General features: G+C 33.9%; 1 protein-coding gene across 3 annotated transcripts in view; it reads left to right on the forward strand.

Moving 5' to 3' along the window:
- ATP9B (ATPase phospholipid transporting 9B) overlaps positions 1-20,192 on the forward strand; it is a 154,139-nt gene that overhangs the window by 40,763 nt on the left and 93,184 nt on the right. For all 3 annotated transcript variants that reach the window (XM_005525241.3, XM_014254567.2, XM_014254568.2), the window contains exon 7: positions 6,308-6,359. In XM_005525241.3, coding sequence (XP_005525298.2) covers positions 6,308-6,359 — 52 coding nt within the window. The remainder of the gene's footprint in view (positions 1-6,307; positions 6,360-20,192) is intronic.

The following is a 20,192-nucleotide window of genomic DNA, read 5'->3' on the forward strand; positions in this document are numbered from 1 at the left end:
AATCTTCAAGGAAGTCTATTATAGAATTAATTATATTTTAATTGAATGTATATTTTTCTATTTTATGAATAGGTATATGCTTAAATCAATCTTGTGAAGGGAATACAAATACAGAATTAAATTCCCTGACATGTGCTGTGCTGAATGTTTTGAGACGTCTCCTTACTGATTCCTTCCTTCTGATGGTTAAATCACTGTTTCTCTGTCTTAAGCTTTCAAGGATAATCTTTCTTTATGCATATGTGTGTATATTTTTTTAAATATATTTGTATTATTTTAGTATAATATATATCTAACTATATGTAATTAAATAATAAGAAAATTTCTATGTTTTTAAATGGACAGAAAGCCTTCCAGTTTGTTTGCAGATGGTGAGTGAGAGCTGTGAATTATTCTTTGCTCTATATTAACATTATAATAAGGATTGTTGCTTATTTCAGTTGCCTTTCTGGGCTACTAAGAAATTATTGTGATCTTAGAAGTCAGATTATATTTGTTGTCAGACTATTTTTGCTTAAATTAATTCTGGAATTTAAGAACCCAAACTCATTTCCTGGGTGCCTGCAACTAATTCCCATCACACTTTGTATTAGAGAGCTGATCCATTGAGATGCTGGAAGGAGGCACCTCAAATTGAATCTTGTATCTACTTCTGCTTGGTTTGGAAAACTTCTGCTTCCTTCCTTTTTATTTCTTCTGTAGTTCAAAGCAAAAAACAATACACCCAAGATTCGTTTGGCTCGCTGCTCTCAGCTTAAAATATATTCATGTAGTTTGCACCATTTCTTGATTTTTTTGTCTTCTTTTTTGTTTGCTCTGTGTACCTTTAACTTTTTGGGCCCATCTGAGCAGCAAGCACTAGGCTGCACAATATAAGCACTGGTATGTCTGGCCTTTACATCCGTTTTGCTTTATACCTTGTTACCTTAGAGTGCAGATGGAATTGGCTTGCATGTGCTTGCTTCTGCCTATTCCAGAACTTCTAGGAGACTGAGATATCTGCTTTGATTTTTATTATGGATTTTTTGGCCCTTCTTCAACTCTAAACCTGGAATTAATTATTATAGAGTGTAGCAAGACTCTGATGGCTACTTAGGTAGTAATCTGCCTTCCCTGATATTCACTGTGATCTATCTGTCTGTTGGATAATACTAGAATTTGGAAAACTGGAGTTACTTTGGGGATCATTCTATCATGCACAAAGTTGGTTATTAGCATTTACTTTAGCAGTATTTGCAGTGGCTTAGACCTCATATGTTGTGAGTACCTGAAGATTCTAATGAAAACAAGTAATGTTTAAAGATTTAGAGAAATAATGAGTAGTGAGCTTTTTAAAAGACGAAGATTTTATTCAGGTATTATCAGTAATATGCATATAACGGCTTGAATGTAGTATTTAAGCTTCAAGCTCCCTACTGACCCAGCAGAGCTGCCTTTTTTCCTTTTGGCCTAGCTGGGGGTGCTTTCAGACTAATGAAATTAAATGTTTTCTGGTTCTGTTGAGTATATTTTGTTGGAGCAAGCAGTTTTCAATTTCAGAGTATGACTCTTAAGCCAAAGAACCAGTCAGGAGTGAAATGTTCAATTGCTCACTCTAATGGCAGAGAAACAAGTTAACATTGTATTTGACTGGTAGATGCATCAACAGCATTTCTGCAGTGAAATTAATGACTCACTTGAGCTGAAGATCCATATGTTAACTAGTGACTGCATCACAAATACTAACAACTTAAGTGAAAGGCTTTTCTAGATTTAAACTTTGAATATCCTGTGATTATTGTCTTTTTTTAAATAATCCTAATTAATTTCAAAGTCTTTCTTAAGCAACTGTAATATGCTTGAAATAGTTTAGTTTCAAATAATACTTCAATTGTTTCAACTGAAAGATCCATGTTGCATTATTACTAGGCATGATGAAGCCTGAACAGATGAAAATATTGCCTCATTTTAAAAGCTGGAAGACGTTCATATCTGTTAGCTGAAAAATGGTCCCCTGCCTTGAACAGTCATGCTGCTTCTGGATATTCTCCTTGGCTTGTGTTAAGATACATTTTTAGTTTCCTGTGGAAGCACAGATGTGCACAGTGTTCCTAAATAAGACAATTAAAGGGATGAATTGTTGAGTTCAGATATTGTTATTTAGACACTGTACCTTATTGACTGTTTGGAAGACACTTTGGAGATGTGAGGAGGGCATAAAACTCAACACAGTTAATAATAACTACATATTTATGGGACAATATTTAACAGTAACAACACATAATAATGATCTAAAGCATGAGAACAGTGATGCTTTTTCTTAAAACCTTGAGAACTTTTCTTGGAGCTGTAAAGGTACACAATTTTCTTCTTAATCTTGGGTGAAATTAATCCAGTATTTGCAATGATTGCAGTTAGTACTAACATGCAGTATTTCACAGTGTGCAGACCCAAAAAGACAACTGCGTAGTGCCTCTTCTATTTATAACTTAGAAGTGAGTGGGAGTATTTTAGTTAATGATAGAAGTACATGGTTCATTGCCTGAATGGAGAGGGAAGGACAGTAAATGCAAAATTCCAAGGGTATCTAGCTGTGCACAATTGAGGGGAATTGGAAGACTGACTGGGGAACAGGAAAAGGTTATGTAAATAACAATTTCATGATAATAACATGAGAAAAATATAAAAGTAATTTGAAAGCTATGAGAAGAGTATTTTTTAAGTGAATATTGTAGCCCGTGTTGCAGGAAGGTACAGATGTCTTTATGGGTTTTCTTGTTTATCCATCTGGGTGGTATTCCTGAATGGCATAGAGTTACTCATGGGAAGCCTGGAGCGGGAGAATCACTTGCCTGGTATTGACCATTGGATGGCTGTAGTTAGATCTTTAAGACTGAATCTGGAAGTCTGCAAACACTGAGATAAATGGAAGTCCTCCTTTTCTGGAGTTCTAATTCTGCCCAGATTTAAGAAAAACAATGTATTCAAGTAATTTTCATGATTTATATATTCAGATTTCTGTATATGTTAATAAGAATTTCTGGTATCATCTCCATGGTAATTGAGATTATGTAGTTTTTTCATGGGTTTCTGAATGCTTGAAGTTGTATGTGTTGTCATTTTAACTTGTTCTACTTTGATAAATATGACATGAGAGGGCTAACATGATTGACATACTGCTGCTGTTTGACTGTGAAAATGTACAACAGAATTTAATTTTCTCCGTAATGAGATGTTAAAGATTTTTGTAGCATACTTGCCATCTGTTTTTGTGTAGTCAGTCTTTTATAGTGACTAGGTATATATTTGCAGGGCTGTCTTTGCTCCCTAGAGTCAGCAATAATAGTGACAATGTTTTTGGTACCTAGTACTCCTGCATTGTCTTTCTGCCCACTTCCAAATTATGAAAAAACATAATAAAACAAGATGTCAATTTTAAATACTTTAAAGACAAGTCAGTCTCTAGCTTTCCCTGCATAGTAGGATACATTAAGAGACATTTATGCAGAAAAGGTTTCATTATTTTACAGGAAAGAAAAATGAGCAAGAGATAATACAAAAGAAGGCAAAATCAATATCAACGTTTTTTAAACTCATTTATTAAAATGAGAAAATATTCACATGGCTAATTTGATCATAGTCTATAACTTTCTTATTGGAGGGCACAGGGGGCGGAGTTGCTGGTCACCCTCTGGTGATCCATGACAGGATATGAGGAAATGGAATCACAAGGGCATGCAGTGATAGTACAAGTAATGGCTTTAAATTGAAAAAGGGTAGATACAGATTAGATAGTAGCCAGAAATTCTTCACTGTTGGGATGGTGAGACACTGGAACAGGTTTCCCAGAGAAGCTGTGGATTCCCTGTCCCTAGGAGTGTTAAAGGTTAGGCTGGATGGGACTTTGAGCAATGTGGTCTAGTGAAAGGTGTTGATGCCTATGGCAGAGGTTTGGAACAAGATGAGATATATATATACATATATACATATATATATATATATATATATATATACATATATATATATATATATATAAATAAAAGGTCCCTTCCAACCCAAACCATTCTATGATTCTATGAATGAAGCATTGTTAGGAGAAGTTCTGGGAAGAGGCTTGTCACTGAGAGGCTGGACAGTCACTGGAGCAGGATTCCCAGAGACGTGGTCATGGCACCAGTCCTGTTTGAATTCAAGGACTGTCTGGATGTTGCTCTTAGTCAAATGGTTTACTCACAGTCCTTAAAGCAGCAAGGAATTTGACTCTTTGATCCATATGGGTACCTTCCAAATTCAGATATGCTATGATTCTGTCCAGTTTTGTCAGGCATAAGGTATCTGACCCTTGGATACTCTGTGCCAGGCGAATGTTTCATTTACTCAGTGCGAAATGTGTCCAGTGTGTAAGTTTGTAGTGACATGTAGGTACCTCCTTTGTATTACCAGAACTTCTGTTTAATTCAGTATTAGATGATTTGACTGTTATTTTTGCAAAATTTTTGGATGTTGGTGAAGTGTTTTAGCTTGTTTACAAGTAACTGGAAGTTTGCAGGCATGAAGTCAGTAACCTGAAACTTGTGTAATGGATTTATGTCAGAGCTGGCAGGGGAGCTGCAAAAATGTATAGCTAATCTATATTAAGACTGGATATATGTTTAATCATTATTGTCATTTAAGGACAGAATTATTTAGTTTTGAAGTTGCCTTTTCCTTTTTCTCTTTTTTCTTTGTAATAGGTGCAAAATAATATAGTTTAAGGTTAATCTTTTTTCTGCATCTTTTTCCAAATTTGAATGAGATATTCCAAGTTGAATCTGGGCTCATGGTGGATAATAAATTACACTACATCCTTAATTATTAGCTCTTACAGGGCAAGATTCAAAAAAAATGCTGTACTAGTTGCAGATGAACAGCCTCTTCAAGGTGAATACTGTTGACATACTAGCAAGTGAATTTTATTTGTAACAGCATAAAGAGTTAAAATGGAAAATGCTGCAAATCAGGAAATATTAATGAATGAAAATGCATCATTTCAAGTTATGCAAATGGTTTTTTGCTACCTATGTAGAATTTTAAAGTAAACTAAAACATGCATCTATTTTTTAATGTTTCCCAACTTCCTCATTTATCAAACTTCATCTTTGCTTATGATAGTAGCCCTTTCTGTAGCCCTTTATGGCCCCTCTTTACTGAACTTCCTGTAGAGAATACAGTTTCAATTGCTTCCAGTCCCGTTTCTAAACTGGTGTTGCTGAGAGTGTGTTACAAGTGGTGAGAAGTACCAGGTCTCCCAGAAATTCAGAGAGTTTACATTATCTTATTTTGGGATCTAAGCCCTTATAAGACATAGTCTGGCGGTTGACTTCGGCAGATCTTTTCCGATCACACTATTCCAAATGGCGCTGTTGTGGTCGCATGCTGATCTTGGGAAGGTTTCTTTGGATTAGTAGAAAATCTTGCTTTTTTCCTTTCCAGTACTGTTTCTTGCAGATTTTGCTATGTTGGTTATTTTTGCTTTCTCCAGTATTGTATTTCTAACCCCTGTGTTGGCCATGAACTAGTGCTGGTATATGCCTTGGGAAGAAGTGGGGAGAGAGAGCTGAGGATTTGGGTAGTCATGTAGCAGATAACATGTGTGTGGGAGGCTGGTATTGTTCACTTTGTTTAACCTGTGAAAGCTTAGATAGGCATTTTTGTGATCAACAAATGAAAACTTGATACAGACAGTTCTGTGCTGGCAGAGTAGGTACATCTGACTGTGCCTATGATTGTATCTCTTACACAGTGAGGAAGAAATTCTGTTCATTTAAAACATGTGGAATAGGAAAATGCTGTTCCTTAATTTGATATTTCCCCTGTGTGTGTGTGTGTTGGAAGAGAGAAGAATGCTTGGGATACATAACATTTGCGACTTGAGTGCCAAGACAGATATTTTAAATTCACCTTTTTATTTTTTAATCTATTATGTGTGCTAACTGAATGTCAGAGTTTTGCTCAGTGAAACTATGTTTTAAGATATTTTGATTACATATTTATTTACTTGAAGTACTGTTTTCAGTCAAGAAAATGTTAATCTGTTCTTCAGGTATTTATGATTCACTTATAAAGAACATCTGAAAGGATTAGCTGCTGTTTGCTTATGGTATAATTTTTTGAAAATATTGATTTCTGAATTGCAAATGCTGAATATAAAGTACTGTGAGAAATCCTATTTTAATTGAGTTTCAATCCAAGTGTGACCTTTTGGTGATAGATCTTACTGGACTTTTGATTGAAATTCACTTTTTTTCCTACTTACAAAAATATACCTTTTTTTTCCTCCTTCTCTCAGAATCAACGAATCCCATCTGACATGGTGTTTCTTAGAACCTCAGAAAAAACAGGTATGTTTTGAAAATTCACGTTGGTTACATGATAAATTGGTGGTTATAGTAAAATTTTAGATTGTACATTGTGACCAGTTTGAAATGATCAAATAGATTGATGGAGCTCTACCTTCATCAGATTAATGGGAGAGAGTCCATATGTGATAAACACATTACAGAGGAGTAATCTTACTGTGAACATGAGACTTCTGTAGATATGTTTCTCTACATGGATGGTTTTTATGAGCTCTTTTAACAAAAGGTTTAGATATTAAAAATGGCAAAAATTATTAGCTAATATATTTATAAGACTGTACTTGATTAGTATGATTTGACATTATTTTAAATTACTCACAACTGATCATTGTCTTTGCAACATACATTTAAATGTCATCTGATTGTGTTTCAGTTAATAAATTGAAAAGAACTGAACTTGCTAATACATGTTTTAAAATAACTATTTTTGAAAAATGTAATGATCTGAACTCCTGAAATAATTTTACTGGCCTTTTTTACTTCAAAATAATACTGCCTTTTTGGACAGTCAAAAAATAAGAGCCAAAAAGCCAGGAATTTTCTTGTGTGGGAGAAAGAAAAACGTTGCTTGTTAGCTCTATTTCTCTTCACATGGTGATAGCGGGGTACTCTTAATCTTTGAGAAACAAATATCTCCTTTATAGGAACCCTATAAATTATAGCTGTTTTGTAAAGTTTAGAAATTACTACTGGATGCCCCTTTGTATAACTCAAATGAGTTTTCCTCCTTTATATTACCATTTCTCTTCAGATCCTGAAGAACTGTCTGGTATTTGTCAGACAGCACTAAATTTCACAAAGCTAATAGCTGTGATATTGGTAAGCCCTGTATTTGTGGCACATAGTATTTCACTGTGGCGCTGGAGTTCTATCATATATTTCAGATAAAAGCCTAAATTTGTAGAGATCATTTGAAAGAGGAGACAAAAATATTTCTGATAGCCTACGGAACTCTAGTAGAGCTATATATTTGCTAAAAGAAGAAATTACTGTATAGTTACTGTGTCCTGTTAATGCTGATTACATGCAGTGATCATCTATAACTGCCATGGAGTGACAAAGTCTTCTAGTGGTCTTGTATAAGCTCCATTTTTGTTCACTACCCTCTGGTTCATGATACAGAGACTTTTCTTTTTATTCTCTCTCAGAACTACAAGCTACTAAAAATCCTAATTTTCTATTAACAAGCAACAGGTTAACTAGTTTTATTGGTGTTGCACTTCTTTAAAACAAAACAAAAAAACAAAACCACACAAAAATGATTTCCTAAACTTCAAGCATATGGCAGTAATTGCTTTTTGACTAAAGAGTGAACACTTACATCTGTAATTGTTTCTTCCTGATGTTGCAGTTTTGACTGATTTATGCTTTAATTTATAGCTGAAACTTTTAAGTACTTTGTGAAATAGTTTTTGCATGGTTTTATCTTCTATGTAATCTTCCATGTAATAAAGCAGTTTAATTATAGCTTCTTACTATAAATCTATAAAGAGTAAAGTGGAGAGTTTGAACTAATCTCAAAATCCAAACCTCACTGTAAGCTACTTTTGGGGTAAATTAACAATTTTCCAGCTTCAATATTTATGTTGCATATTAATGTAGTCTGCAGCACTGCAATATCCTACATCATCACTCAAAAAAGAAGCAATTTGGGTTATAAATGGGCAGTTTACGAACTTCATCCAGAAACTCATCCCTCAATTCACTTTTACAGTTTTCTAGGATACTTTTAGCTGCATAGCAGAAGCTGCATTCTGGGTATAAAGCTTATTTTTATAAAACTAATTCCTTATTAGATATATTCTTCCCTTTCTTTGTCAAACACATTGTCTTTTATGTAGAATGTAATCTTCAAAGATCTAATAACTTGATGTCAATTGTGTGCCTGTATCTAATTTCTAAGATATGTTTATTAATCAGACTTACAGAAGTTTGTAGTCTAAAGGCTCACATTGCTGGGACTTTCTTTTGTATTCATGTGACAATCTGTAACATTGGTATTCCTCTCTTTCATGGATGGAGGCAGCTAGATGGCTGTTCTTATTTTGAGTTAGGATTACTTCCCAGGGGGATGGAGCAGGTGGAAATCACTCCTCAAATGTGAATTCTTTGCTGCTGTCTGGCTCCCTGTATAACAGAGGTTTCCAAAAGATTTCAATTGACTTCCAAAATAAATAAAACAATTTCTAAAAATTAGCATGAAATACTTAAGGAGTAATACGTTGGAGTTCTATGTATTTGAAAAGGTAGGAGGGGATTATTTATGGATGAATCTTGATTTTACTCATTTTATATGGCAGAAGTGACAAGCGATTTGGATGATTTGTCCCATTTATCAGCCTTCCACCAAATGAAAGGAAATGTTCATGCTGAGCTGGCTGCAAAAGATGGTTTAAAGGTTATTTTCATTTTCTGTATAAGCAGGCAGCATGCCAAAAACAATTGACTACCTTAGTGTAAAGCTGTTATGCAAATGTAGGCAAGATCTCTGTTACACCAATACAAAACTCCCTTGCTGAAATTAAACAAGATTGTAAGTGGCCCTTAAAAAAACTTTCAGGATCATTTTTAATTTGTTTGGCATGTTCTCTGCATTTCATTTGTCTATATGCCATCTTGAAAATCAAAGGCTAGACAGGGCATTCCAGAGATCATCATATAACCTTATAATTGTCACAGAAACTGCCAACTGAAGTGTGTGTGTTAATAACTTCATTATGGGAGTATCAAAGATACTCTGTGTGTAAAACACAAGAAAAATTTCAAAGTTAAACTCTTTCCTTCACTGAGCTACAATCCTTGCACATTGACTGTGTCTTGGTGCAGTGACTGGCTTCTGATCCAGGTCAGGTATTCCTATGCTAATACATGCTCTAACATGAGCTGGGTCTGGTCTGTCCTGAAAATCTGGTGCATGTGTTCGTAAGACTCAGTGTTTCTGGAATATTTGTACTCTTTATACTTCAAAATGTGAAATTCTGAGAGGAATACAAACTTTATAGGATGACTACAAAGTGTCAAAAAAGAAATAATGAAGTTTATTTTTTTTCAGACAAGCTTTTTATTTACATGCCTCTAATAACTTCATATTTTTGTTATTCATGGTGAAAAGCTGGCAAATGCAGTGGCTAGTTCTGAGCTAAGCAAATGTTGATTTTAGCTATCAATTTTTGCTAGGTCCTAGAACAGATGACTAGCAGCTTGGTTTTTCTTTTATTCATATGGCTCTTTCATCCTCTCTAGTTTCGCAAAAACTCAGGATGCTTCCCAATTTTGAGATCATTGCTCTGCCATGCTAGGTTGAAATTGGCCACAAGTCAAAAGTTACTGGGAGAAAGATGGCACAGCAGAATAGCTTTGTACATGGAATTAGGGCTAAAGGAACTAATTGCTTATTTCTGCAGCTGGAATAGCCAATGGTAAAAAGCTTTAGGTCTTATGATATGCTCCATAGACACTAGGACTGCAAAGAATTGTTTCTATTCTGTACTACTGCTAACAACTTAGGTCTATGACAGACTAATCACAGTGCTGGTAGGATACTGACTTTCCTTAGTAGCTTTTTATGGGGGTAAGAATTGCTCAGTCTTAGTTAAACCCTTCTTATTGTTCCCAAGGTCCTCTTTGTCACAGATGATGCTTTGTGATGGTATGAACAGTAGAGTCAGATTTTCTCTTTAGCCTTTTCCAGTGAAACTGAACTTCCAAAGGGTGAAACAGGAAGTGGTTTTCCTAATCTGCTTCAGCTTTCCTGATCATAGTATTTGAACCTAGCACATGTCTTCTGCGTGGAGTTAAATTTTTTGGTAGGCACTTGATTCCACGTAGAGTAACAGCCACTGCTTCTGGAAAAGTGGTATTTTTTTTTTTCTTCAAGATAGGGTACTGCATTAAATTATTTCTCGTTAAATAAACTTGTAAAAGTTCATAAAAAATGTATATGTAGAAGTCTTGCAAAATAAAATCACAAATTTATTTTAATACCTCAGCTGCTGTAGATTTCTCAACAGCTACTAAATTGACAGAAAGAGTTTTTTGTTTTGGTTTTATTTTTTAATTATAGAGATGATACTCTGGAGAGAGCAACTCCCAGTGGCTGATCAGTCCCACTTTCTGTCAAGCATACACTAATGCAAAGGTTTTTTATCATAAACCAATTTTGATTCTTTGTGAAGAATCTTTAATTCTTTGCAAGGTATGCAAGTTGGACAGTTGCTACATTTAGTATTTTTCTGGCCACTGTTGGATTGTTCTGGTACTTGCTCATCAGTCCATTTCTCTAGTCTTTCAAGGTCCCCCTGGACATTTCCCATTGTATAGATTAGTGGTTTGAATCCCATTTATGAAACTATTTAAAAATGGTATATGTTCTCAGGCATAAAATACTATAGCAAACATGTTTATACTTTTCAGAATTGTAGCAAAAAAAGTAATCTCCCTTGCATTAAAATTTGTAGTTAAGAGTTTCAGGATTTTTTACTTGTAATTACTTAAACAACAGTGGTATAAGTAAAATGTGGGAATAAAACAGGAAAATAATTTTTATTTTGAGGCTTTGCAGCAGTTCATTTCTGTGGCAATATAACTTTCAGATGTGATTTTTATTTTAAATGCTAACCATTTAACTGGCATAAACTCTGCAATGCAAGTATAGGCTTAAATACTCATTCATACAAGTTGATTTTCTGTTGGAAGGAGCTGTGTTAACCAGTAAAGGCTTACTTCAGAGTCTAACATCTGAAACAAAGTCTGCTCATTAAAGTTTTTTGGAAAATGATGAATTCTTAAGAATTTCTAAACAAAAGGAGAGCATGCCACCAAATACTTTTTACTTGTTTAAAATATCTAGTTTTGTAGGTCTTAAAAAGCAATTATTAGTAAAACATATCTGTCAAAGAATGAAACTCCAAGCTCACTGCAAGGAAGAATATAATAAGGTGATGGTAGTACTATCTATTTATTCTGGACAGTTAGGAGTAAGTATTCTACAAATAACTTAATTGTCTGGGCCCCAGCCTATTCTGGAACTTCAGATATTTGAAAATCAAACCAGAGGAGAAAACGTCAGTTTGGAATTCTGTTGTGCAGCTGATGTCACTTTTTATTTCTTCATAAAACCGGGTACTGAAGAATAATAAGGCTGAAGAAGTTGCATTTGTCACACATTCTGGAATTTTCTATTACGTTTAGAAAACAAGTGTTGTAAAACCTACCTGTCTGGAAACTAAAATGCTTTGAAAATCTATTGCTGTAGAGAATGATAAATGACTAGAGTTAAATTTTGCACATACGGCCAGATAAAAGTTTATCTTCAGGGCATGAGTAGCTGCCAACAATCTGTCCAAACTACTTTAATCTGTTTCTCTACTTCAGTTCCTATTCTGTTTTTAGCATTTGATTTAACTCAGGCTTGAAATGTTTTGGTATCTGCTTTAAGCCACTGAGTACTACTGATTTGACGTGATCAGCTACTTGTTTTAAGATGTAGTCAGATAGTATGAATGTTATGTGGTGGAAGGAGGTGTTCTCAGCAGGCATTAGGCTCCCAATAATATTCTACTCTTTCTACTTGAACTGTAAAATTACACAGTAAAATATTATTAGACGACATGATAATATATACAATTCCCTAATCATTTTTATTTTCTGTCTGTACTTGTCCAACTAGTTCAATCCATGTTTTTCATTAGATTTGCAGCAAAATAAGCATTAACAAAGAAATATTTTATTTTTTTTTCTTTATTTAAAGAAATGACTAGTAAGAGTTGATAAAATTGATGGGTAAGGAGACTGTATTGTGTTAGGCATAAATTAGCCTGTTCCTGTTTGGCAAAGATAATGCATTTTCCCACAAATTTGAGTGGATCTCATGGCTTGGCTTGAGTAGCAGTCTGAATGTCCCAAAATCCCAAACAATTCCCACAGTTTGGGAAGCAGTGTAGAGAAACTGAAGGTGAGATTCATCAAAGATCCCAGAAGCAGGTCAAGTCAGGCAAAAAAATATATGTATATTAAGAACTGATAGATTTGTTGGTATGTTGTCAAAGGCTTTGAAAATAGAAACCCAAAATTACTTGTGCAGAAGTAGGGTTCAAGAATTCCTTGTATAAATGTTTATAATATGTTGTCTCTAAAGTATCTGTAAAGTCCAGTGTTAAATCTTCATAGCTGGGTCTGTTGTTTCTTCCCAGTTACCAAACAGTAAAGGAAAATTTGCTTTTCCATGCTAAATTTAACTAAAAATTTATCCTCTTGTTTTTCACATGCCTACTGTAACCTGATGGCTTTGTCAACTCCTTTGACTTGTCCTTCTCTGTGTTTAAGCTTTATGACATACCAAGGCTTTTATTACTGCTCTCCCTAATTTAGTTAATGGAATGTCCTTCAAGTTGATTATTATTGCTGCTGCTAAAGTCTTAGAGGCAATGCCAGTTCTCAGTGGATACAGGTATATTCGGCCATATGCTATTCTCAACCTCCTCTGTGAGCTCTGCTTTCATCAAAAGAGGAAATGCTCCTTAAGTCTTCTATAAGCACTCTTCTTTGAGATGTATATATATTTGTTGTTACTGGTCTTTAGAAATACATAAGTGCGTTAGGGAGGTTGACGCGGACAATGAGTTCTCCTGTGCTGCCAGAGCTCTCAAATCATGGAGCTATTTCGTTAGTACTCGTATTTTATCTGAAAAGTGAGACCTTTTTCAGTGTTCTAAGCATTGTCTATGACAGGCTTTTAAATTTAGTCATTACTCTGAAGATGTAAATAATGCATGTAAATAATGCACGCCATCTTTTTTCTGGGTATTACTGGGTTTCTGCAAAAAGAGATTGCAGTATGCATCAGAAGAATAATGGAGAAAAGTGGTGCATCAAATCCTATTAAATGGAAAAGATTAATGTTTTTGAGTATCCTTCTGTATATCTCAAAATAATATTAATCAGTAAGCGAAAAATTTTAGAATGTGAATATGAATGTAGACCTTTTTTTAACTTGGAACATTGTTTGCTATATCTGAAAATTCCATAATGTTTTAATAGAGATAAAAATTCCTAAAGCGTACTGAATCAATACTGCAATTCAAAAAAGATGCAATGTGATCAAGCTTGGATTAAAAAACGTCTGAGTTCTTGTCAATAAGGAACTGTGATGAGTTTAGGGGTATCATATTGACTGTGTATTAATACATGGTATCCTATAAGACCATCAGCTGATTGTTTAGAATGTAAATGAAACTTCATGGATCCAGTGACTGATGGCTTAAATTCCAATTAATCAATTGCTTCATTGGTTTCTTAATTCAGATCAAATATCTCAAGTACACACAGTTCTTCCCTGGTCTTAAGAGAAATTAATGCTTTTAAACTAATTTAATCAGTCTTCTATAAGTGTGCATCCTCTGGAATGGCAGTGTAGCTTAAATGTCTAAGATGTTTCAAGTATCTTGCGGTTTTGTTTCTTCTTAGAAAAATCATAATTGAAAGCTTCTCATTAGATTAGTAAATGAAACTCTGTACTGCAATATGTCATCCTGGTGCTGCTATTCACCTTGTCATCAGTTTAAAATTTTCATGTACATAGTCACTTAAGTAATATAAATGATTTAAAAATGAAGTTGTTTGTAAATGATCTGGTGTTAAGTGTGCAAAGTCAAAGTCTGTTTTTCTTTTTTGGGTACATTCTAGTAACCTATCTCTTTCAATGTTTTTCACTTAAAGCAGAAAGGCTGGAAAATATAAAGCTGTTTATGACACTGCTGTTCCACGTGCCCTGTTTCCCACTGACCCATCAATTAATTCATCAACACTTGACACAAGCTCTTCACTCTGACACTTATACCAGTTGATCTTAATTTGATTGCCGTTAAAACCTTCCTTTCCTGACAACTGTTGTCAATTATACAAAATAAAATCAAGTATTCATAAGTAGTCTGTAATAGGATATAGGCAGACAGATTTAATAATTCAGTTTTGCTGAGGCTTGAAAGGCGTTAGTTGTAGCTGTTGTTCTCATTTGTAAAAAATTCATTGGATACAGCTCTGGAGAGAGAAGGCAGACATAATTTTATTTATTTAGATTTGACAGAGAAGAACCTAGACATGGAGTGATGGTTTAGCATTATCTCCATTTAAGAATAACTGACAGGAATTCTTATCAGTTGCATATTATAGAAAGTAAATGCAATTTACTTTTATGTTGATTTTTTTTTTTACTAATTTAAGTGCATACACTCTAGGGTTGCTTTTTGACAGTATCTGTAATGGACTGTGGAATTCAACCCTGCATTTATTCAGAAAAAACAATACCTTTTCAAGACTGGGGTGCTTGCCCTTTTTTATGCTTGTAAAATATGCATATTCCTGTACATTTGCTATATACAACTAAATTACTGTTGTTTCCCTCTGATGCATCTTCCTTACAGTATAACATTAAAATGTGTACTATGGCATATTTGAATTCTGTTTACAAGTTTACTTCAGTGCTTATTGGCAAGTTGACTTTTTAAGCTAGCCAATAATTGGCAAAAAATTTACAAGCAGAAATCTGTTAACTTTAATGTGTTTTTGAGAACACATGAAATAGTTTTTAGAACTTCTGTGTTGAATAACTTCTTATACACTTTACTGTGTACAGTGATGTTTGTAACAAATACCACGTGTGGGTTGACTGGTAACGCTCTGTGCATTTTCATGTACTTGTGAAATCTAAATATAGGAACATTAAAAAAAAATAATTTTGCTTGTAAAATGCTGATTAAATAGATGTAGTCAAAGACAAGGTCTGCTCTAAGTTGTTGCTCAAAGCAAGAGCAGAAAAAGTGAAGAATGGAAGTGTGGAACTGCTTTTATAATGTGTCATTTACTTTGTTGTTTTTTAATGCTAGTCAGAATAAGTTATTCCTAAGCAGGGGTTTTCTTCCTGAATTGAGAATCCTCTTGTGAAGGTATTCTTGAGAATCTCATGACTTAGAATTGCTTTCTCAGAACCTTCTTCCAGACCTGGAGTTGGGAAATTAAAATTAAGTTTAGATACAGGACATGTTGGAGAGTTCAGTTTGTTATGTCAAGAAAAATACCTCAATTTTTCATATTGCTATTAGTCAAGAAACATGGCCAGTCCTGGAAAGCAAGTATTAGCATGTTTAACTTTAGGTATTCTCATATTTTCCAACCTTCTCTTTGTAAAAGCAAAGCCAGTAGACTTCATGATCAAGGAGGAAGTAGGGAGGAAGCTCTGTCTTTTCATCGTGCCACTCTACCTGAACTTTTTGCTTGCCATTTTCAGAGTCTGATTTGCACATAATTTCCGTAAATTGATGCATGTATTTTAAAATATTTTGATTCAATTATGCAGTCTGGGATTATTCAAGAGTATTACTGCCTAACAAAGAACATTAGGTCATACTTTTATGACCAGTAGGATATTCTGTGTCTGTCTGGTTATTTTATTAGGCTACTAAGAAAAGTATACAACAGAACAGTCTTTGCCTAAAGCGTCTCTGAAATAAAAATGTCTGTTATATGCAGGAATGTATGTAATCTAACAAAAGAGATGCTACAAATAACAGAGTTTTGATTTTGCAGAAAACTAAGTCACTCTAGGACAGTTGAGATTTTCTTTCCATACATATTTCAAATATTAAATCTCAGTGTAATTAAGGTAAAATGTTTTATTTTTCATTGCAGCTTTCCATTAAAATCAGGTGATGCATTTGTACATAGAATAAATTATTTTCCTTTTGTGAAGTAATTGTTCTTAGTCTGTCAATACTGCTATTTTGGGTTTCTTGTGATAAGTACACTTTCTATAAAAACTACTTGTTAAACAGGCTGAATATTAAGCTAATTGTTTTAAGGAGAAATTATCTGCCTTACTACTAAACATTTCCAAATCAAATAAAATAGGAACAAATAATTTAATTAATACACAGCAAATTTTTTTTTTCTGAGTGACTTTTTAAATAAACCCTGGAAGCTACAATACATTTAAGAAAATATGTAACATCCCAAGAAATAGCCTGTTTTCAGAAGCCTATCTTAAAAACTGTGTTTAATATTCTGGAGTATGTATATCAAAATTAAATGTAGAAGCACAAGTTCATTTACATTACTGTAATTTCAGGAATTTAAAGATCCCCACATATAAAGAAATTAACACATAAAATGCGATTAACATTGATAGTATGAATAAAAACAGATTAGGCTATCTGGTGATGATGCATAGTATTAATTAAGAGAAAGCTTGTGATATAAATGTGTTTTACTTGATTGAGAAGCTTCCCTTCCTAGTCTGGGGAAGAATTTTTAGAAATTTTTTTTTTTTTTTTCCTCTCCTGCACATTTTTTGTAAGGTGAAAATACAACCAGCTTTTTCAAAGGATGATGTGTATTTAGTTTGGGAATTTCAGGGCCCTTTTCTTCAGGATTTCTGGAGGCAGGTAGGTCACTGATGCATGTGCACATGTACACCATTCCCAGAAGCATTTGATTTGTACATGTCCTTCTGGTATGTTCTGATTGAAGCCTTAAGTCCAGCATACACAAAGTAGAAATGTTTCTGCTTACTCTGTATTAACAATACCTTTGTTTGACAAATCTAGGCCAGGCATATCATGGCCCTAGATTAGTGCCATCATAAATGAGCTTTTTTATCTCTATTTCAAAACACCATAAAAGCTACTGAAGTAAACATTATTTTTCCTTAATATTCTATTAGTGCACAAAATAGCTTTAAAAAATATATTTTTATCCATAATGTCCCATAAAACATAAGTAAGACGTCTGTTAATAATTATCAATGTATCCCTATAATGTAAAGTTACATTTCAAGTTTTTAAATTTATTTTCATCCTTTGTATTGAGGTGTGTTTTTTCCATGGAAAAGCAACCTTAATGTAAATTATGGACAGAACTCAAATAATTGAGGTCTTGCTAAACCACCAAAACAGAATTGTAGTCCCAGGATTTGTCTAAGCATTCAAATTTCAAAGTTTCAACTGAAATGGTTTCAAAAATCAGTTTAGGTGCTTGAGCAGCACCTTGCATGCATTTCCTCTACATTGATTTCTCCCTGTCATCAACTGATTAGGCTAAATGAATATTACATAATTGTAAATTAGTTTGTATGTACTCATGAAGTTTGCACCACTTTTGATAAATGTTTAAGCTATTTAAGTTCAGCATAAATTCCTTGAATCAACCTTAAATTCTAATTCAGATAATTACAAATTTTTCACTTGAATGATGGAAGTAAATCAGATGTTCAAAATGTGCAACTTTGTCTACTAATTTTGACAACTGTATAGTTATAGGAAATGAGCATCTGTGTGCCTCACTGTATAAAGTAAAAGTTTTAAATTTGGGTATTCTCCTTTATGTGTAGCCTTATGAAAATTTCTCATGTTCAGTGTGTAATTAAATTTTTCTTTTTTAGTTTTTTCTTTTTGTAAACACCTACTTTTGATAGGTGAACACTTAAAATACTTAATGACATTTCCTTAAATGCCTCCTTTTTTAAAGTGGCACAAACTTAAAAATAGTACATTCTTTGTGTGCTGTAAAATAATTGTAAGAGACTTTTAACACTGTCCTAAAGCATTCTGCTGAAATATGTAACACAATTTTTACAACTTTTTTTCTGTGAGTTTTTTTGTTTTAATTTTGTTATTGGATGAGGAGGGTGCAATGCTTCCAAGGATTTTAAAATTTAAAAATGAAAATCCTTATTTTTTTTTCAAAATACTTTGATGTTTAGTAGTTTTATGTACTGCTTACTCAAATACCTCTCAGAGGTAAGTACATGTGACTTCCATACAATAGCCAGTGGGGAATATTTAGTTTTACAAAAATACAAGTTTTTTGGTAGGAGTGGAGAGTTGTTTTTATACTTTCTAATCACATATTTAATCATCTGTGTTTATAGCTTAGTTAAGCCAGGTTACCCTAGAGAATAGTTAAAATTGTTTAGTGAAATCTACTGCAATATTTGAGGTGGAGAAGAGGATTTTATTGTTTCGGTTTTGCTTTTGTGATCACTATTGAAAGCTGACTTAGCAGAAAGCAGTCCCTTTTTCTGGATAAAAGGGAAACAGGCTATGAGATAAGTTATTGATGAAATTAACTGCTGAAGTGAAGAGGAAATGCAGCTGGCCAATACATGTCATAGTGTGAGCTCTATTAAATGAATATATGTGCAGTCAACCATTCACAGCAGCCACACTGGTCTTGAACTGCATTGATCTATAGTATAATTCTAAATGAAATTGATGCAAGAGAGCAACCATTGACAGCAAGGGTAAAGAGAACCATGAAATGTCTTGTACAGGAAAAGTATGATGGAGAGTAGGCTCATCTATGCCAGGACAGAAAGTGCAGTGATGCCAAAGTGTTTCTAGGTGTTTCTAGGTACTTCACACTTCATTATAATGCAGTGGATGTCACTGACTCTTCAAAAAGTGCTTTATAGTATTTTATTCTAGTAGAAAATCCATTTTCCAAGAATTCTGTTAAGAATTTAAAACCAGCTCTTCAAGAACTTCAGACACAGCTTTGCAGCTTGCATCTCTGAGCTTTGGGTGAAATTTAGCTGTGATAATGTTTCTGAGAGCTGTCTATATTAACAGTTAAAGATTTATTTACAATGTGCTTAATATAAATAGAGCTGTTACATGAAAGTTTGTAAGATTCTTTCAAGTCTGCTGTACAAGAACACTACCTTTTAGTCAGGTACAGTTTCAGCTGGCTTCTTTCTCAAGCATGTCCTTTCAGGCAGATAGCTCATCAAACTGCTTAATTTGCAGACTTTGATGGATAAAACATGGGGTTCTATTAGACTTTACTTACACCAGGGTCTACCTGTCCTACAGAATAATCTGTCTCTTAATTTATGTTTGGTGGTAGGTACCCTTTCTTGGCATACTGCCTTGACATATTCTAGCAGACTCTCTTCTTGTCTGTAATAAGACTCAAATCTGGATAAACTCCTTTGCAGTGTTTCCTTCCGCTTAATTGCTACCACATCGCTTCTAAGGGTAAAACTACTTTGTTATATTTTATTGGATTGGTTGTAATGCAGACGGAAATATGTGTGTTTATATGTGTCTGTTTGCTGAAATTTATAAATAACTTGTAAAATCTGTTATTTGCACACCCATAGCACCCTGTAACAATAGTGTATACATTTGTTTAGCTGTAGTATAAAGGAAATTGTAATTACTACTTCAGAAATATTGAAGGCTTCTCTAGTGTAGCAATTGTGAAGAGTGTTGCTAAAATTTTACCACCTTTTAAAATTACTTCAAGCTTGATGGAGTGGCAGTTAATTTTGTATGTTTTAATAGATTTGCAGTGTTTGTGTGTGGTCTTTTTTGAATCTTACATTAGTAATGTATGTAATACTCCAGACTTGACGATATCCATCAAACTAGTTATGGGGGTGAGGGTGGGCTCTGCAGTGGTCTCAGTTTTCTGTTTCTTCAATACTGGTCTTCTGTCTGTACAGCACACTGATTCTCTTCAGTGTATATCAGTGTGTATCTTGAGTTTCCCTCATATCTTAAGTACTTAGCATGTGTTGACAGGTTTCTTTAGTCTTGGATCTCCAATAGTTGCAGATAATTCAAAAATACTTCTTTTAAGTGTAATACATTCAGATCCACATTGTTTTGAATGCTGTCCATGTTAAGGACTTATTTAAAATTTGTTTTCAGAGAAGCCAGGAGATAAAATAAGCAATGAAAGTTTGTGATGTCATAACAGCATGGAGAAAAAAAATCACAGTATTCTGTTGTGTTGGAATTGTACAAGTGACAGAATTGC

This window comes from Pseudopodoces humilis, chromosome 1 (genome assembly GCF_049639895.1).
Source record: "Pseudopodoces humilis isolate 2021_Gansu_Grassland_sample_001 chromosome 1, ASM4963989v1, whole genome shotgun sequence".
NCBI lineage: Eukaryota > Metazoa > Chordata > Aves > Passeriformes > Paridae > Pseudopodoces > Pseudopodoces humilis.